A 21,603-nucleotide genomic window follows, 5' to 3' on the forward strand; every position below is an offset into this window, starting at 1 on the left:
TTAGACCCAGATCTATCAGGCTGGCATCATCTCCACAGCAGTGAAGAGGTCTTTACTTGCAGCGCAAGTGCCTTCGACTCCTGGGGTATGCTAACGAGATGCGAAGGAGAGCGAAGATGGATGAGAAAGAGCAGCAGAGGATGAAACTCAGGGGATGAGGGCAACGGCAGCTGGATGCATTACCTGCATGTTTGTGTGTGTATGTGTGCAGGTATCCTGTCAGTTTGATCTGTGAGTTGACGTCCTGAGTCCTCAGCTGGTGCAGGAAACATTTTTCACCCGCCCCACCCTCAACACACTCTCTGTATTAGCTGATAGAGGGCATTTTGGCATGGCATAGTCATCAGTCTTTTCTGCTATTATATAGCCGGGTCTTCACTTCCTTTCTCACATTGTGAATGATGTTTATAACAACTCACACTCTGTCTCCCTAATCTGATCTGGCTGTTGTTACAGCATTTCCTGTTTAAGCTGTTTACAGTCATCCTGCAGAGTAAAATTACTGCGTTTTCCAGTTGAGATGTTGTTGGACACTGTTGTCCCACAGTGCAGTGAAACGTAGGAGCTGTTAGCTCCAAGATCATCTCTGTGTAAAATGATGAAATATCCTTGGAGGTCATTCTTGAAATTTACAGCAGTTACAAGGTGATGCTGTGTACAGTGACACTCATGGGTGCATACCTTCAATCCAAAATTTCTTGCATACTAACTGTCAAATTAATCGAGTATAAAGATCAGTCCATAGTATATATTTTATATACATTGTCTCTCATGATGTATGTGCAATGTTAAAGTTTCTCTCACTCACTTTCACAGCACTTCCTCATCTCATTCTCATTTTTCCTCACTCACTCCTGTTTTTCTTCCAAATCCCTCCTCATTCTTCCTCTTCTGGCTCAATGCTGTGCATGCTGTGTATATCCTGCACGACTGCAGAGGGAAGGGAGCAGTGAGAGCGTCAAGTTCAGGGAAGTGCTCCCGGCAGAGCTCTGCTGAGGAACGCATGCATTAGAAGAGAGCAGGGTAGAGGTGAGGAGAGGAGGAGTACCACCACAGGGAGGGACTGTGTGAGAAGAGGATATGATTACATGGGTTATGGATAATGCTTTGTACCTGTATTTTTACTTGCTGCTCTGGGGCCTCTTACATGATGTAGTGGTGAGGTTGGCTGGCTTTAATAATACCCATCACAAGACTAATACTCCCGGAGACAGGGGATAGTTCAGTGATGGCATGTATTTTTAGCTCCACCTCAGCAGCCCCTACATAGCAGAAGCGGGAAAGAGGGTGTTTTGAATGAATCAACGCCTCGGTGCACAGCAGAGGACGTCAGCAGTAGCAGCACTACCAGCTGAGAGGAGTACACACACACAGGCACCACTGAGAAGAGCAGAGCAGCGCACAGCAAATCACAGACCTGCAGCTAACATGCTGGGCCAACCAGGACAGTCAACCTTACACGTCCCTTACAAGAGGCAGCCAGTGTATCGTGCAACTCACAGGTGTGTATCCCTGCCCCTCTCACACATATGTGGGATTGTATCGCTACGTAGCTACGCAGGAGGTGTGTCTGCTAAAGCTCTCCGGTAGCTGCAGGAGATAGTGCGCTTCGCGTTGCATGCCGTTAAGTGTTTGTACAAAGTAAACGTGCGGGCAGGAGAATTTACATGCATGCCGAAAGGTGTCCGTCATCTGTTCTTGTGGCAGAGAAGGCAGTTTTGCCTTTATAGACCTTTGAATTGCCTTTGGGGAGTAGGTATATGAATGTGTACTGACAGAGCAGCCTTTACAGGAATGAGAGGACAGAGAGGGGAGAAAGAGAGAGAGATGCTCACTGCAGTGCCTCATGATCACAGGTCACTGGCTGCTGTGTTGATGTCAGCAGAACTGTGATCTCTCAGGCTGATTATGACGCTCTTCTATATAAATGGTTAATGCAGGATTCCTCCAATGGTTAGACTGTAGTGGAGGTTTGATGCAGTCCTCCCGACCTCTTAGCGAGCCACAGATATATTTCTCAAAGGAATGTTCTTGTTTACATGAGTTCGCTTCTCAAACATAGCGCAGCTGCTGTAAGGGCCCAGCCCACACACAGGCAGACCCACAGAGACATACTGTATATATACAGACTCACACGTGCAATGTCACATCTGTTGCATATTACACTTTTCCACGCACTGGCAGAATATTAAGTTCTCCTTTTCCTGAAGATTGTCTGTTGTTTGTCAGTGTCATTTTAGCGCGGATGTGGAATTGTCGCCTATCAGCATTAAATTGAACTGAACATGTATGCTGATGTGTATAGCTTGCTATGCATTAACATGGTTTGGATCAGATTTCCAGGTAAATGAAGAGGCAACCTCCAGTTTTTTAGCTGTTCTTTTGCTTAATTCTGTTTTAATTGGGTTGTGACACAGAAACCACACCAGAGGTCCAACCATTCACAGATCCACGCACAAGCTACCAAGCTTATTATCATTCTGTCAGGGTGTCGATGTGAGCCGCGGCGATAAGGTTACTTAGCCTATTTATCATTCCTGCATTTGCTCCCTCATTGGTCAGCCTTCTTGCTGTGCTCTCAGCCATAGAGGCAGTGGGCTGCCAACAGCAGCCTGCAAAACTTCACCTACATGTACAGTATGAGTAGCAGATAACAAAGGTCGACAGTCTGGGTCAGCTTTTAATCAATATTATTTCCATCGCACGATATACAGTTATATTCATAACCAAGCGTGCATGGTGGTCTGTTTTTAATGGAATATGTAATGGCCGTTTTTATGTTAGTCTGGTTCTGCTTAGAGTGTTGGATAACATCTGATTTGATGTTTAGTTCACCCAGTCACTTCCAGTAATGTTGTGTACAGCCCTGCCACACCCAGCCCAGCTCATCCTTCCCCTTTCATCCCTCTGCCACAGGGTGAAATGTGGCCGAATGATACAGTGCTTCATTTGTATGCTAAGCTGATAATAGAGGTCATGTCTTTGTTAAATGCAACTTTGAATGGCTGGACTGCTTCAGTCTGAAAAATGACACACCTAAAATTGGTGCAGGGGACAGAAAACCTATGGATAAAGGGGAGACAGTACCGGAGGAAGGAGGAGACCACTCCTTAAATACAGACATTCTGCATTTCCAGGGAGACTTAATGTTTCTAAGAATAGACATAGTGATGATACCTAACAGAAGGTTGAGGTATTTGAAAAGGGAGTACATTTTCCACGTATGAAGGCCATGACCTTTTAAATTCCCCAAATTGTGGTTTAGATCAGCGTGGAAAATCACAGGGTGGGATCTGGTAAAATCTTGATCCTGCTGGCCAGAGCTGTGCACCAGATGTGGCCTACCTTCCTCCACTGATGCCTGACTTAATAAGCCTCCTAAGTCTCTGCAAGCTCTCCCCACACTCCCAGGATACAGAGCTCTAAGAATAGCCTCTAAATTCAGTTACCCTCTGCCAGCAAAGTGGAACCTCACCTAATTCATTTAATCCATCTGTTTAATTTCCTTGAGAAAATGATAATGTGATAGCCTGCGTTCTGTAGCTACGGAGAGGGACAGATGGGAGTGGGCTTCAACCAAATGATTACAGCAGTAATTTAGAATATTTGTAACACAGTGTATTATGTTAAAATAACCATTATTTGATGTCTGATCATGCAAGGTGGTGATTTTAGGTCACTTGGTGTTGTGATCTAAGTCTGGGAATACCAGAGAATAAATAGCCAATTTAGGGGGAACGGATTGTGAGAGAAACCTGCAGTGCACTGATAGCTTTGTGCACAGCACGTTTGCACTGCATAATATAACAAGACAGTGACAGTGAAAAAATCAGCTGGCTTCCAAGTATATTTTGTGTGTTTTTTGGACCACCGAATGTGTGTGTGGCGCCTGCATGTTGTTCATTGTCACTGAGCATTGCGGTCATGGAGTGGCTGTGTTGTCTTGACCCTGTGTATCACCGTAATGTCACTCCCCAGTGGGAGTGTGTTCAGTGGCTGCTTTTGCACTGCGGTGTCTGTCTGCTCAGATTCTGTAATGAGAACTGCGGGAGAGAGGTCCCTCCAAGCCTGGAGCCAGTCTGGACACAGTGAGCTCCCAGCAGAGAACAGATATCACACACGAACACACATACACACACACGCACACACACATAACGAGCTGACTCAGTCGGCGTGTCCTGCAAAGAGGTGATTGTGGGTTGAGGAGAAGGTATTTCCTGGTCTTGATGAGAAGTCAGAAATGTCTTTGTTTTCCTCTGCTGATAACATATTAATGCACCGTACACACACTGTTGTAAAGACAGGCCTGCTGCAGTGAAGTCTGCTGCGCTATAAGAGCTCGGACACCTTCAGGGCCGAGATTCTCTGCAGCAAAAATTGACCAGACTAATCAAATTTCTCTCTCACAATAGCTTCTGTGTTTTTGCTTAAATGTGATGACTTTATCATTTACCCTTGTACCAAATCCAAAAGAATAATGTAATCAAGGGTCTGAACAATAGACGCGTCTCTTAGTATTCTGCACGGCGCATTTTTCAGCAGCTGGATAATTTTCTACATTCCTCTGTTGTCATCTCGCCGACGTAAGCTCCCCGATGTTAAAACAAACTTTTGTTTTTTATGTGTTCCTGCTTGTGTGTGTGTGTGTGTGGCGAACAAGGTTTGGCGGTAGGAGGAGGGTACTTAGTGGGGGGATGACATAATAATGCCTCTGACATGATTGTGTAAGGGATTTAGACGTGTTTCACAGCATGAGGGTTAACCGAATCCGATTGTTAGAGGATCCAGTGGCTGTTTATCTGCCCCCCTGCTTTTCCACAAACGCACTGGCAAGTGACATGGCTTTCATGAAACGGTACTGGAAAACAGGGTTTACTCTGGTTTGGATAATGTAATCCTTAAGGATACAACAAAATTCAACTACGCCTGTCCTGTTTTGTTTCTCTCCATCATAAAGAGTATACGATGAAAGGGATGACACTGTGTGTTAACACACTGCCAGGCCATGGGATGGACGTCTCCTGCTTGTTATTATAGTCATTGATTATAATAGGGTTTTATTATATTTAAAGAAGAGCTAGATGGGAAGAGTTGTGCTTGAGCTTAATTACTTGGACATCCAGCTCTTGCAGAGGTGTTTTCCCAAGAGCGTGTTAATGATATGCAAAAAGTGTAAATATTGATCCACCCATAACAGGATAAGCTGCTCTGCCATGTTCATCTGTGTGAGGACTGGCCTGCAGCTTTTGTGCCGGCTTTTGCCATTACACTCACAAATGTGATGTCATCAAAGCTATCTAGCTAGCTACCCAACTACCTACCTGCTTTCCTGTCAGTGATTATTTTATAGGGTGGACACTGTGTAGCCAAACGTACTACAGTTACAGCTAGTTATTTCATTGGCTGTGGTCATTCACACTTGGCACTGCTTTTTTTTTGCAATAACAGTGAAAGGTGAAGTGGAGTTCCTGTCTGTGAGCTGGTCATATGGTTTCTTGTTCAGTCATATTTAGAGTAGCCGTCTCAGAGGTTCTCTGCCTATTTTAGCCATGCTTGTCTGTTACAATTTGAGTTTTTTTCTTGTGATGTTTGATTTATTTTCGATGTTGAGGGGATTATGGGGATGAGCGATCAGACAGATAATCTGACCACGAACATATGCAATTTGTGTCTGTGTGTGTGTGTGTCTCTCTCTCTGTGTGCGCTCAGGGGAACGTGTGCGTGGTGTGACAGATTGCCGAACTTTGGCTGAATCAGACAGAGCCATGCCGCAGATCTTTCATTTGGTACTGTAAAACCTCAGGGAGCTGACAGCTCTTTTGAGCTTGAAGACAGAGAAAAATGCTTGGAGTTAGTCTGGCAAGTGATGACTGCTGCTGTATGGGACTTACACTGAGAACCTGCAGGTAGGCCGTCTTTGTTTTGATACACTTGCTCTATGTCATATCTGTTGGTGATTGATAGGGCTGGTTGGAAGGTGCACGTGGCTACTTAGATAGTCCAGTGAACAATACTGTCTCACAGATGTACGCCATCTTGCTGTTTAGTGCTTAAACATTAGCTTAAGTGAGGGACCTTGTCTTGGTCTGCTTTTTGATAAATGGCCTGATGACTAGTTGTTGCTTTTGCTCAGAAATTAAAAGCTGACTATAAGTTTCCTCATTTTATTTTTGCAACTCCTTTCTTAGCTTTTTTTTCACTTATTCAATGACAACTGAGCGTGATTTATTGTTTTGTGATAGAGGTGTCATCTCTGACTGACATCTGTGCTGCAGAATTGCTGCAGAATACAGGACAAGCTGCCTCACCATAAATTCTCTTTAAGCCCTAAACAGCAGCGTAAGTAGGCACTTCGCATGGATGTACACATGCACCTTGTAGGAAGATAGCTAAGAGGCTGTGCAGTGATGCACCATCTGCATTAGGAATGCAGAATCAGTTTCAGGGAGGATGCTATCACAGGTCTGACAGTGTTCTTTGTATGAATTGCAAGTACAATACAGAGCTTTTTAACCCAGAATTATCTCCTGTCTCCTCTCCTCTCTTCTTCTCTCCTAATTTTGCTTTGGCATTCATCAGAGAAATAGCTGGGAAATATATTTCTGCTGATAGGTCTGCTTTGTAAATGCATGTGTATGTGAATGTTCAATAAATGTGCATATATGCACTGTAAACATAGGTGGTGAGTGACCGTCACTTGACTGTCCAGAGTAGACAGGGACATTGTGGGGGGTGGGTGGGATTGCTGTATTCATGCATCGACAAGAACAAAGCATACAACAACTATTCTTGATCATCAGGCTCGCTTGTCAAACCTCCTGTTTTAACCAGCTCATGCTCATCAGTTAATGACTGCATTCTCTAAATGACTTTGAGAAAGAAACACCTGCTCTGCCGACAGCAAAATCTAAATAAAAAATGTGGAACTACAACATGCAAACATTATCGTGCTCAATTTCTTTTAGATGTGAAGTGTTTCAACTTAAATGTTGCTTCTGCATTTCAGATGCATTAACGGCAGTTCAGACTGCATACTATTGACAGATCTCTGCTCTTTATTTAATTTTGACAAGGTCATTGGAGCTGCATTTTAAAATTTTGCTCGAGGATACTTACAAGATGAATTTATTACCACTCCTCCCGTTAAAGACATAGAGATGAGATGACGTTTCAACCACAAGTGGTGTCCTAATTTGAACTGTTACTCAGTAGCATAACCTTTTTTTTATGTTCAAGTTTTATTTTATTTTTTGCCTCTTGAACATCATGGCACCATCACAACACTTTAGACTTTAAATCAAATTTCTCTATTAAATGTACCTTTGCACATGTGATGGCAAGCGTCAGAGCACAACAGCATCCATTAGCGTTGGCTTCATATTTGTTTTTCCAGATAATGGCGATATGTTTTAGTGCTCTGCTGCTCTTGGAAATTGTGGTGCTTTAAATGGAAATATGGGGTGTGTACAGGATGTCTCTGACCTGGGAGGAATTGTACTTTTCTCTCACTGTTATGCACTTCCTTGTTTTGGTGCGTAAGTTACCCAGATGGGAGCTTGTGGATAAAGACAATGAGGTTGAGTAAAGGGACCCAGCATCTCTTTATCTTGTCTTATTCTTTCTTTGTCATTGTTCAGAACCTCAAGCTCCCTCATATTCTTCATTTTTATTCTGCTGACAGTGCGATGATCATTTTGCTAGTTAAGCCTCCTACACATGGGTGGAGCTCCCCGAAGGGATACAAGGGTGAGTCGGTCAAATTCAAATGAATTACTGCTTAAGTCTCTTTCTTGGGGATGTAACAAAAGTTCAATCCGTTACCTCCATTAAACACTGAAATTAGCGCATTTTATAAAAAATAGACAACTCTTTTAGATATTGGTAATATTGTTACCTGTGACAGAGATATTATCTGACAGTATTTCACATGCTTTAAGATTTTCTTGTGCTGTGTTTTTACTGTACAGCAAGGTCTCTTGATGGTTTTGTTTAGCTACAGTGACAGCATTATGAGCAGGGCTTGCTGCACACCATTCCCACTGGTCTTTCCTGCTTGGAACTAGCAGTTTCTAAGCCCTCCGTCTGTCTCCTGCATGAGATTTTAAGCTTTAACATTCCCCCGCACTTCACACCCCTTCTGTCCTACATTGCACAGCAGAGTGATTAGCTGTGTTTGGCTTTGCATTGTGGGTTGGACACTCAGGCAGATGCTCTAGTTAAGTAGCCACATGGCAAAAGTGTGCAGTCTCAGGTTGTGAAAGAAACGTATTTGATCTGCTTTGCCACTTCAAATATGATGCTTCATACTTATCTAAATTATTTAGAGTAGATTAAAAAGGGTCGTTTCAGGTGGTGGTTGTGAACTTGTGATTGCATGGCAGACTGAAGGTCACAGCATCATATCACGTAGCCTAATTACATTCTTGAAATTTTTTTTTTACAGTGAAGATGGGTTGGAATAAGCTATGATGTCTTCCTGTCTGCCGGCCTGTCATTCTGGCAAGAAATAATTTTGGGTTGAGAGATGGAACATAATTACATGCATTTGATTACATCCATTGTAATTAGGGACCGTTGCTGATCACCCAGCCGGCTGTGCAGGCTGGCAGTTGCTATCCGAGCTTCATCCTCGTCAGATTCCCTCAGTGTGTGTTTCCATTTTGGAGTCAGTCGAGATGTTCTTCATTAGGTTTGGCCACCTTTTACCTGACCTGGAATCATTTGCTTGTACTATCACAGAGCTACAGCCTGCTTGCAGATGCTCAGCGGCTGCAAAGATCAGATAGTAGAGATTGAGGTTCGAGACTCCTGTTCAGTGGTGGTGTGTGCACATTGATAGGCATTACATTTCTTTGAGCAGTTTTTCACTCCATGCACTACACAATCAGGATGAACTATAAGATGAACACCATCACCAGCAGCTAAAAAGAATGATGAGCAGAGGTACTGCACAAACTAGGGCGTTGGTGAAATGGCAGGTGGGGTACCAGTAGAATTCAAAGTTCATAACTCTGGTAATTATTGTGACGTCTAATGTCATGATCCAAAAACACAGATAGCTTTTTAGCTGGCTTTCACCCATGGTGTAGTTTTATCATCACCCTCTTCATCACAAGCTAATCGCCATCTTCATAATCATCTTCAACATATGTATGCTCACTTTTTTGGGGATTTAACTTCTACCTATTATACATACAATACAATGTCCTGTTCTTTCAATGCTCATTTAAATGCAGAATGGCAGAGCTTGATGCATGGTTTAGGTATCGCTAGCACTACAGTAACCACTTGGCAACAATTGAAGCTTAACATCATATTTTTTGCCATAAATGCCTCAAGTGTATGCGCTAACTCTCCTGGATCCTCCTCTGTAATTTTTCAGTATCATTTCCTATCTGCCATACCATAGTCTTTACTGTCAAATCCAATTTGCAACCTCATTTTTTCAGTAAGTAGGAGCCTGTAAATTGGTGTGATGACATTAATACCACAAAGCTGCTTAGTTCAGCTGAGCATGTTTGTTGAAAAACTGCTACCACAGTAAATAAGCTTTTAAAATGATGACACATGCATGCTTATGTGTGATTTAAGGCACTTGATGGTCCGTCGACAGAGTCACATGATGTGTAGGTGACAGACAATGAAGAAAGGCTTTGCAACAAGATAATAGGTGAGAGATTAAAGCTTCTGTTTAATTCACCATTCAAACTTGATGCGTTTTACTTTGTTCCCATGATTCCAGAGGAAGTGGAACAGGATTTCATATAAAAAACTGCAGACTCCCACCCGCTTTTCTCTGTATCATTATTGAATGTTTTGCTGTCAGACAGCGTTTTTGAAGATCAGTTGGCATAAATGATATTTTGTTTTCTTGCAGCAGATTAAAACTATGGGTGAGTGCTTGTTGTATTGTACAGCACAGTAACAGTGCACAAACAGTACTGCAGCCGAGCAGATCCAGTGTGGACAGTAATGGAGGACATGCAGCTGTGGCTCGTGTCCTGCTGAGTGCTGACGCATTGTTTTTACTTTGTGGCCGTGTACACTGTGATGACCTACCTATACTTCATAGCACCCATGGAACCTCTGGAGAATGGAGGTCAAAGGTCACCATGTTGCTCCTTATTAACCTATGATTTAAAGAGGCAAGTGGCTCATGCTGTGCTTTAGCTGATCTGAGATTGGCTCAGACCTTTGATGATAAAGCTTGAGTCAGTTCTGTGGAGGCGTGTCTGTGCGTGTGTGTCGGTGAAGGGAGGCAAAGTGCCTTTGAACCTCCTCTATTGATGTGCTGATCACAGCGGGGAAAAGACTGTGACAGGAGAGAAAAGAGACATCAGCTAGTCTCATATCTTTTGTTTCACAGTTGAATAGAAGAAGATTTGATTCATTTCCTGTCAGCTTATCACTTTGATCGATTATAGACATTTTAAGATGGCCTGTTTATTCGAGAGTCATATCAGCATGTGAGCTCTGCTGATAACATCCATGTGCAAGTGAGGGCTACAATTGAGATTAACTGCATCCACTGATGTGCTTTGCAGACTGTCTCTCATCTCTTTTGCACTGTCAGGTACGTGATGGTTTTGCTGATTGTGTGTTTTTGTCTTGGTAACTGATCATTTGCTTTGCAAAGTCTTCTCTCACGTAGCTTTGTCAGTACCCAAAGAATAGATTTGACAATCCAGATCAGATGTCAGAACTTTGAAACCAACTATGCCGCTATGATAAATTATACAAGGCAAGATTTTTTTGGATAAAATGTGCATCAGTTTTATCAGATTAATTTCAGTTGCAGCGCTGCAATAGAGAGGAGTATCTCACTCCTACTGAGAATGTTTAGATTAGCCCCTTTCACTCAATTTGTCAGGTGTATTTCTCTTGAGCTAGTGAATTGTTCAGAAGTAAGTACATGAAACCTTAAAGAAAGCAGTAAATGTTCACTTCATGAGTAGAATATAAACAGAATCATCTGGCTTTCATGTGCACTTCCTGTTTCTTGTAAAAAAATAAAGGGACAGTTTAGTAACACCAGGGTTGAAAACCAGTGAAGATAACCTTTAGGATTGTCCTTAATTTCAATCAAGTGTGCAACAGTATCAAACAGCTTATTGCATTTTATTCCCTGTTTAGATTCCACATAACACACACACACACACACAAACACACACATATTTGCACATTCAGATTCTGACAATTCTTGTTAGCACAAATGAAGAGAGGAAATAAAGATGACTCCTGGTAGCTCTGGGTCATCATTATTCAGTGAGTAAGGTGCAGGATAAATCAGTGGTATTAAATATTGACTTTAAGCTGCAGGGACCCCTCATTGATTAATTCCCCAGAGTAACGCTCGCTCCAGAAAACTTCCTACTTTTTCTCTTTGTCGCAGTGTAGCCCTGTCACTGTTCATCCCTGAGGTAAGTGCTTTTGAAAGTCATCTTATTGTCATGGTTGGAGGCATTATGAAACCACAATTTCTTTGATGGGTTACTTAAAATTACACTTTATAAATATTTATCAGTCAGCTAAGTTTGTGCCAATGGAGCAAAGGAAGTGCTGATGTGCTCACAGTCCTGTAGGCCTCCATGTCTTGATAAGGCCATTTTCTCTCTCTCTGCAGGCAGTTGCGGGAAAAATTTGAGGTTATAACAAGTTTATAACATTGCAACAAAAAACAAACCTTTGGCACAAGACATGAGTATGGGTTTTTGGCTCTTAAAGGGATAGTTCTGTTTTGTTAGTGGGGTTGTTTAAATGCATCTCATCCACCTTAAAGAAGTCTCACCTGAACAAGACTGTGCCACACTGTATGCCACAGATCAGACTGAAATAAAACTTAATTTCTCTAAAGATTTCAAGATGATGTGTGCTTTATGAATACAGAAGTTCTTCTGTTGAGAAAATGTAGTGACAGTAAGGTGTAGCACTGAAATATTTAAAATACAGCAGGCAAACTGATATTGATTGTTTCCGGAGGGCCTTCCTTGAGGTGGATGAAATGCATTTTGCTGCTGACCCTGTCCACAGCAGTTCAGTGCTCTTCCTCCACACAACCACACTTAGAAAAGCCCGAACTATCTCTTTAATGAAGCCTGTGTTTGTACATTGGAGTTAAGTCTCCATTAGTCTTTGCTGTCCTCTTAGAGCTTGAAAGATTTCATTTCCAATTGAGCAGGCTTGAAATGAGATGTAACTGACGAGCAACATGACTTCAGTTCCTGGACCAGGATCCAACACTTTCACTCAGAGAGATGGTTCTTTTTCAGAATTACTTTCTGTGCATGGAGCGCAGTGTTTCCTTGCAACCTAATTCGTTATTATTGGCCCAACACAGGCCTTTCTTGCATTCACTGCAATGCAATTAGCTGTTGCCTTGCTTATGTTTTGGAACAGCATGGCCTTAAGGACTATTGTGACTGCAATGAAATGTGCTGTGTCAGGACCGTGTGTGTGTTGAATGTTAATAAGGTGACGGCTCTTTCAATTTCTGCCAAACCCCTCTGTCTGACAGGGTTACAGACACTGGCAAGTCCTTGCACCTGTTCCTGCTCTCCGTTGGGCCTGTTTGAGCCTGTTGTTACCGCTCCTTGCCCAGTGCGGTTTGAGTGGTTTGCTGGATGGCTACAGGTTCCATGAAAGCAGCTTTGACAAGGGTTTTCCTGTTTCATTGATGTTATTTAGACTACTGTATATTCATACTGTTGCATTCATGCTACTGTTCTCGAGTAGGTTTGTAGTGACTGTGTCATAGTGTCAACTCAGCTTGGAGAGTCTGCAGTTGTAAACAATGAAGATGATGATGACAATGATAGTAGTAAATGAGTGCAATGACGGGGAAAGGCCAGTCAGTCAGTGTGAAATGTGTTTGGTTGGCTTCCCTCATTTCCACACTGAAGGACAGTGGAATCTCCCGGTAACTCGTTGGAGAGACCGCCTGCATAATTCCTCCACAAATGTCAGAGAAATGAAGCTGAGCAAGGCTGCTGCTGCAGTGCTCTGCTATGAAACCGATAAAGGTCAGTCAACATGTGCAAATCCTGCTGCAGAATGCTTATCTCCTTAATGGCTCCCTGTGTCTGGATACTGCGCACAAACCACTGCTGTTAAGGCTTAATTAATTTTGCCCGCTAGGCCTGGGATGCTACAGGGTGGAGGCACTGGAGGTCCATGATCTATCTCCCACGATGCAATGGGCTGTCACACAGCCACACTGGCTGGGTGGGAGGTGGTACACACAGATATGGTGTTCTTGTAGAGTTCAGGCACCTCAATTGACCTGTCGTGTGTTCTGTGGTTTGCTTTTGTCATATTCTTTAGTTTCTGCAGAAGCATATCATCTACGCGTGAACAGCTTGCTTATATTAATGATGCATTCGTTACAGCTAATTGAATTGGTCTGAAGTCAGCAGCCCAACAGAAATAAATGATTGCCGTTGTGTGTTCCCTGGTGATTAGTCGCACAACACTGATTTGTGTTTTACTTCCCTCAAAGCTACAGTGTAAGCCCAAATGCAGGCTTCTGCAGTATTTGACATTTGTTTCACCACACTGGTTCAAGAGATGAGTTTGTGTTCAGCTGCACACTTGATCAGTGAGTTCAGACCTTATTTATCATCTCAACATGAACCTGAATGTTTTTTTTAAAAAAGGGTTTTGTAGGATAGAAGGGTCGTCTTGATGTCACATTAGCAGCAACTTGTACATAGGAAATCTGAGATATTCAATGTTTTTATATGGGTCATAAGAATATTTAAGAATGCCTTTTCTAAGATCTGTATTTTGAAACTATGTTTATTGTATAAAAGATTGTTTATTATATATTACGTAGCTTGGAGTGTGACCATGAAATAATCATAGTTTTCAGCAGTAAATTAAAATCAGTTAATTGATTTCAACATTTAACAGTATATATCATAATATATCAGTAAATAGTTATTAAATAAATAATGACTCATGTTTGGACTTAAAGTGTCCACAGAGAAGAAATAGGTGCTCTCACTGGCCCCACATGATTCATCCCTCTTGAGCTTTCAGACACCACAATGATGCTGTGATGCTTATTATCAAGGCAGGAGGGAGAGGCTCTGAAAACATCTCTGTGGGTTAATTGTATCACATTGTCTGAATGCATTTAAATTGAAGGGGGGTGTCATTGAAGTCATCTTGGGGGAAAATGAAACAATAACTAGGGGCAAAACAACATACTCAAACATCTAGAGTAGATGCCTTTATTTATCACAGGCCTACAGTACATTGGTACCACCTGCTCTCTGGGCTGCATTCCTCAGGATTAGTTTCTATTCCCTCTAGCGCAGGTCACAGTTCAAGGTTACTGTTAAACCAGTGCTTCAAAAAGTAGACACCAACGTTCCTGGGGTGACCTTGAAGGGGCCCAAGAAGTTTGAGAGGTAATGCGTTTCCCAAGCTGCAATACATTTCAGGATCCTGGTTTAAATACTTGTCTTGTGTTAAACATGAATGTGGTGGTTGTTTGAATAATTTTCAGAACCACAGCATAAACCAATCCACTGACTACACAGCAGATGTTTAGCAGAAGCTGCTGTGAATGCTGCAGGTGTGAGTGTGCGTTTAAGAGACAGCTCGCTGTTATTTGATGTGAACTAGTGTGCATGGAGCGACTAATTAGTATTGAGGATGAGTGTGGATGACTTTGTGAAAAAGCAAAATCACCAACATGCCCAGTTATCTTCATTACTTTAGCTGCAATGCTGCCACTCAGAGGGTGCCAGTGGAACTCTGTCCGCACAGTAACAAGCCCCGGCAGCAAGGAGTTGGCAATGATCGAACCAAATAAAACAGACCTCCAAGGTTCATGTATGTCCACATCAACAGCAGCTACATAACTTAGTATTTCCTTGAAAGAGGTGATGTTTAGCAAATTCAGTTCTGGGAAAGAGGGAGTGAGAGGTGGAGAGAGGGAAGAATGGAAAAGGGAGGAGGATCTGATAACGGGCTGAGGTATTCCCCTGATGGGAAGCAGTTACATCCCTACCATCCACTCGGCATGTGTGGGGTGAAACTCTCAGACAGCAAGCTTGAGCAGGAGAAAGCAGAGATAAAGACCTCCCCCCTCCTGCTCACATCCTGCTGGGCTCCGCTTTGCTCTTTGCGGATGCCGGCTGCCTACCAGAGACCCTCTCCGCATCATCCTGCCTCTCCCGACAATGCCAAGAGGATTTCCATGACCCGCAGCACCACAGTGAGTCTAGCAGCTGATTCGCGATGATTCACTCTTGCACAGCAGGTGAGGCTGTCTCCGCTGTGTGCATGATACAGGAGAGCATCGTAAGTCGCGAAGAGATCTGTGCTTTGAGTGGCACAGTTAGGGGAGTTTTCTTTTGGTCTAAATAGATACAGAGTTGGGACTGTAAGCGGGTATCTTCTCTGTCTCCTGATGTGTGTTGTGGAGCAGAGCCCCCATGTGTTTCTATTGGTGTGAGAAAAGAGTGAGAGGTGTGCAAACCACAGAGCTGTGGCCCCGGTGCCCCCGCTGCCAGGACTTAGCCCTTGTGTTGGACGAGGATTACTCTGAGCCTCTTGTTTTTGCTGAAAAAAATTCGTATAGTACCAGGGCTGAACGTCGGACTGTAGTTGTTGCAGCACTGAGAGAGAGAGAGAACTGATTTGAGCTGCGGTGCTGCTGTTTCTACACATTTTCTAGAAGCTCTGGCTAAAATTAAAACCAGGTTGCTGTTCTATTTTGAGGTTACTCACTGTTCATAGTTTGTCTACTTTACACCAAACTAAGCTCAGTTTACAGAAAACCCTCAATTTGCTGCTGTGAGGGTCTGTGCATTAGGATAAAGTTTGGTATTTTCACTTTGTGTATGATAGTCTTTAACTGACAGCCACTTCTTTTCTCGGCTAGGATTGATCTCAGTCTTGTTTGCGTTGTGGTAGCACTTCTACTGTACATGTCAACACTGCTACATTGAGAAAATCCCCTTTTAGGCTCTCACCAAAGAGATGCCAGTCATTCTTTCTCATCGTAATCTGGCCTAATGGAAGCAGAAACCCTACTTGACCCGATGGTTAGTGTTTTGGGGCCCTGTAACATGCTTGAGGTATGAAGCAGTCAGTTTATGCTCTTAATGAACAAATATTTACAAAAAGCACACTGCCGTATCACTGCATTAGGTTACTTAGATGGCAATGGTTCCTTTTTACAATTGTTATATTAAAGTATGAGTAAAGTAAGGTTTTTGAAATAAACTTAAGTTGTCTGACTTCAGCAACTTTGAAGATAAATAACCTGAATAACTTCAGAAAACTGCACGTATGTTGACTTCATTTCCTCATTAACAAATAAGCATGTGCTTTTGAGGTTCAGGTGTAAGTAATAGCTTCGTATTACTGTGTCTGCTGTGTGTGTGCTATATCCTTAAGATTTTTTTGACCAGTTATTGATTAGAACTGATGTAACTGTGAATGATTCAGTTAAAGATCGACTGCACTCAAATCAATGTGGTCGTCTTTTCAAAAAGAACCAGAGAGGACTGCAAGGGGGTATTGTTTTTTGCTTGAATAACGTATTACAATCAATGATTTATGCAGAGTCACTGCACAGAATCATATTTGTGACATTAAATTCTAGCAAATACATCTCACTGGGACTAACAACAAAGCTGTGTCCCCAATACACAATCTAAAGGGCTGTGTGCTACAGCTCTTCTGCAGCAGGAGTTCATTTTCCCCTCTGGGACAATATTGTCACAAATGTTGATCGAAGCTAGTTTTCTTCAAACAAATAGACCTACTGTGCTGCAGTGTTTGTACACTAACCGGGGATGCTGCAAATTCCGTGACAAATAGTTCAGAAGTAATGCGGCTAAAACAAAGGCCTCAAAGAATGCAGATTCCTAATTAACAGGGGATGCTGGTGCAGTGCTGTATGTGCCCAGTGCAGCTCAGCAAATTATGAGTAGTTACCGGGGACAAGCCTCGTGAAGCCCGTGTGTTTGTGTGTGTATGTGTATGTGTATGTGCTTGTGCATGTGTGTGTACATACAAGTGCATGTGTAGGTTTAATGTATCTTTACAGTATATTTGATGGCATATTGTTTGTGTGTAAAGAATCACTCAGTGTTATTCGTGTTACACCCTCTGAACTTTTCTGAAATGTCAACCCATAAATCTTTCCAGCCCACTCAGTTTGTCTCCCCTCCTTTTGCTGCATGGTGATGCAGTGAGGCACCACTTTCTGTTTGTATCATTCTGCACCTTCATAGCACTGAAGTTTTGCAGCTGTTATTTGGAGGATTCACCCTTTACTGCAGGCTATATAGTCATTTATTTACCCTTGGTACACTTTAACTTAGGACAGTTTATCACAGCTGTTTATCTGTGTCTGTGTTCATGATAGCAGCATATGGTTTAAGCTTCTGCACAGCACTATTCACTCTGTGGTTGTGTTGCACGTTTGTGCATGGGATTTCACAGCTCCTGCTGAGGAATAGTGTTATGTTTTTTCTGCTGTAACAGACTGTGTTGGTGATGGGAGAAGATAAGAGAGGGTTAGGGGAAATAAAATACAATACTAACAAAAGCCAGGCATTGCAGTTCAGTACACTGTTTTAGCGCTTTATATTTGTTGTCCTCACACTCATAAGACAAATGTCCTTACTTGATACACCTGAGTAGAAAAAACACACTTGAGGAAATTCTTCCAGCAACATTACATTGTATATTGTCTCTACAGAACTCAAGTTTTTATAGTGCCACATTTCTATATGTGCATGTAAGATAAACCTGAAAAAATGTCTCATATGCACTCAGAGAGCCAGCAGCATCTCAAAGGATGTGTCACAGTTTGAGGGGGTACCAGTGGCACCTGCCTAATCCTGGATAGCTGTACACCTGAAAGGCCCTCTGCAGTGGTGGGAACTAAACGAAATGGAAAGCTAAACACAATGAATGCGTAAAGCTTAACCTGCCCTGCTAGTTAGATGATGTTAGGCGTTGGATAAATAAAAGAAAAAAGGAGTAAGTCAGTGTGACTTACGCTTCAGTGGGTCACACCAGGGCTGTTGATATTTCCTTCGATATTGCAAACAGCATGTGCAGATACTAGATATCTCCTGGGATTTTGTTTTATTTTGTTGTAAATCTGTGAATGAAATAGCCCAGATCGTGTCCTGACCTAGTCACACACACACATGTATATACTGTAAATATAACAACAGCAAATAGAAACATGGCCTAATATTTCAATCCTTTCAACACCAGCAGCACCAGCCGCTTATCTTTGTTTCTTATTCTAACCTGTGACAGTAACATGCGCTCATGCTCTAGTTAAAGCAATGAATGGCCCCATCTAAGTGAAATCAATAAAACCTGGTAAGCTGGCTGAGGAAGAGTGCTGAGCCCTACACTTTGTGCTAAAGAATATGAGCCACAGGGCTACAGTAGATTCTTTTACAGTTGACTGAAGTGTTCATTGTGAGCTAAACTTGTAGCTGTAACCTCAACCAGCAGCCAAACAGAAGTAAGAAACATGTGATCAGGCAGGAATATGATTAATGACTTGATGCTAATTTCGTTTTCTCTCCATCCTCACTCCGTTCTGCAGCCACAACCTTAGGGCTACGTCATTTCGGCACCCTGTGACTGGACAGATCTCCCCTGAAAACACAGAATACACGCTACAAGACAGGTGAGTGGGTCTTTGTTCCCCTGGGAAAGTTGCATACACTGCATGCTTAAATTTACAGATAGTTTAGTTCAAGGTCATGGAGGGGGAGTCCGGAAATAGATTGGGAAATGGCCTCCCTGATAAAGCATATCACGATGGGAGCTGCGGTCATACTCAGAACACTGAACAATCAAACTGTGTGTTATTATATTCATTACCATCATGGAATTCATAACTGACTGCATTCACTTGTCAGTGACTTTGGATCCCAGAGACTTTTAAGTACTATTCCTCAAATTATTGGCTTAGTATGATTTATGGTAATGTCATAGCTGACACTCACATATGCTTTTTACTGTGTTCACATCACATCTGGAGTCATGAATCTGTCTCATCAATCAGCCAAGTTATGCTTGTGTTGGCTTTATTTTTTCTGGTTGGTTCGGGACTTTATTCTCAATGAAGCTGAAGTCATAAAGATGCAAACCTGACTGCGTGACTTAGGCATTGATAAAATTTCCCCATAGTTGTCTTTTTTTAAGAATGCTACTTCTTTGACATAAATAATGTATGTTGAGAATTAGAATTGTACTAGAACGGCAACGTTACATGGTTTTCATTTACTGCAGATTACAGTATATTGCCATGGCTTGGCAGTTGGATTTATTGTCGTTTTTTGTCATTGTGTGAATCTCCTCCTGCAAAGCCATCAAAGCTGGATGGCAGGTTTAGAGCACAATATAAGGCAGCAGGTGTCTGATCATATTTAAGCTGGCTGGTGTAAGATGAATATGCATAGCACAGATTCCACAACAGACAGAAAGCCTGTACCCTCCACATTCTCACTAATTAAAAAGATGGTCTGTTTAAGCAATGCAAAACCGACTATGATTCATCTGCATCCCCCACTGTCATTCATTTACTCTCCATTATCCCAAATTCCGTTCTGATGAGCCATGGATTTGTATACCATCAAGGGGCTTACTTGCATATTTTCAGCTGTGATAGGATGATTCTTTTACTTTGACATGGCAGTCCTAATCTCTCTAAGCTGTTGTAAGAATAGCATCAGTTATTGACAAGGACACAGATGTCGTGAAACAGGCAGGACAAGGTTGAAAAATCTAGCCCCTGATAGTTATATCTGGATTATATCGAGATAATTATATCTGGCTCACACACACCTGCAAATAAACCTGTGTGCTGCCTGTTAATGAAATATTTTATTTTCAGTTGTCTGTCAGTTATGTGTTCATCAACTGCTTCTTCTGCTTATCACTTGCGCTAAAAAACTATTTCTCTTACTTCTCTTACTTCATATGTTTGTGCTAAGCTAGGCCACAGTAAACACGTCCCATAAATGTAAAATAATTTGTGTACAATACAGTATTTCATGAGGTGTGCCTCTCGTCCACTCTTCTTTTCATGATGCTGTTGTAGAGTTTAGTGCAGAGCGTGACGGCCGGGGTGCAGTCTTGTTTTCAAATGTGTGCGGCACAGCATGACCTCGCTGTCGTGTTGATGTTACGGGATTCATCCTAGGAACATTGATATCTGAAAAGGAAGTGCCACGAATCTCTTCCAAGTAGGGAGAACCTCAGTGTGTTCCCTGGAGGCCTGTATCGGATTGAGGGCAGTGCAGGAGAAAGAGCTTCAGGAGGTCCTCCCCCACGGAGAGGTCCCACAGCCTTGCTTTGCTGGCCTGAGGGCTTTGACTTTGTTATGGATTATCACACTATGATCAATTCGTCAACTCTCCTCATGTACTCCCACTGCCTGAAAGGATTAAAAAACGTCAAATGCGGCCTCATAGCTGGAGAAGCAGGGGGAGATGAGGCTTAGCGCCTTTGCCCCCTGTACACTTCCTGATGTGAAATATCGCTCCTCTCCACCACATGCCACAACAAATCTCCTGGGGAACCATTCCAATGACAGTGGTGGTAAACAGTGTGAAAGCTTCACATAAAGCAGCAGAGTCCCCTTGATACGACAGATACATCCTGTAAAAAGACTGGCTGCAGTCCAGACTGCGAGTGCAGATACTGTGAGTTTGGTTCCGCTCTGGTCTCTCTCTCTCTTGTTCCCACTGTTTTTTTTTTGTTTTTTTTTGCTTTAATCTCTGACACACCTCTCTAGCTTATCTCCTTTTCCTTAGTTTCAGTGTAGTGCGGCACAGAAAGCAGGAAAAAACACCAGGGTTAGCTGCTTTTGACCCATTTGTGGAACAGTACGTGGGGTTCGTGGTAGTGCTGTCAGACAGACAGGTCACACATTGTTTGCTATTGTAAGCTCACTGCTGCAGCCAGGTCAGTTATACTGGTGGAGTTGCTGCAGAGGAGTTTCTGTCCCTTATACCTTCTTCAGAAGTGATGCACATTATCTTCTCAGCCTGTGAGAGTGAATATGAACAAACTGCTATTCAAATAAACACTGGAAGTGAGTTTAACATGGTTTGACTGGTTTTGCCCCAGCTGGAGGTTCCTCACTTCCAGAGCTTATTAAGAATAGTGAAATTTAACACCTGTAATGTCAGCTCAGAGAAGAACTGAGAGATTGGTTTGGGCTGACACGAAGTTAACAAGTTAATGCAGAAAAGCTACAGCATCTAAAGATTGGACCAGATTTCCACTAGTGTCACCAGGAACAAGAAGGTGAGACTACAGAGAGCATGTGATAACCAAAACACCATGACAGAATTGTGGAAAAATATTACCGGTATTTGATCTGGCAAATCTCATTTTCAGTTGTTACATAGGGATGATAGATTTTGGCACAAGCATCATGACAGCAGTCCATGGACCTGTCCCAGGTTGTGTTAAAGGAGGTGATGGCCATCAATACCATTGTTGCTGGTCAGTTGCACCTGCTCTTGGTCACAATTTGCTCATTTTAATGTGGCTCCTTGCAGCAGGAAAATGTACTTTTTAAACATGACAGAGGCTTAATTT

The 21,603-nt window shown here is 42.5% G+C and overlaps 1 protein-coding gene across 1 annotated transcript in view; it reads left to right on the plus strand.

The window, feature by feature from the left end:
* Positions 1-1,428: 1,428 nt before the first annotated feature.
* plekha7b (pleckstrin homology domain containing, family A member 7b) overlaps positions 1,429-21,603 on the plus strand; it is a 53,483-nt gene continuing 33,308 nt past the window's right edge. The window contains exons 1-2 of the mRNA XM_041939819.1: positions 1,429-1,502; positions 18,593-18,676. Of these exons, the coding sequence (XP_041795753.1) occupies positions 1,429-1,502; positions 18,593-18,676 (158 nt within the window). The remainder of the gene's footprint in view (positions 1,503-18,592; positions 18,677-21,603) is intronic.

The sequence above is a fragment of the Chelmon rostratus genome, chromosome 1, assembly GCF_017976325.1.
Source record: "Chelmon rostratus isolate fCheRos1 chromosome 1, fCheRos1.pri, whole genome shotgun sequence".
In the NCBI taxonomy this organism is placed as follows: Eukaryota; Metazoa; Chordata; class Actinopteri; order Chaetodontiformes; family Chaetodontidae; genus Chelmon; species Chelmon rostratus.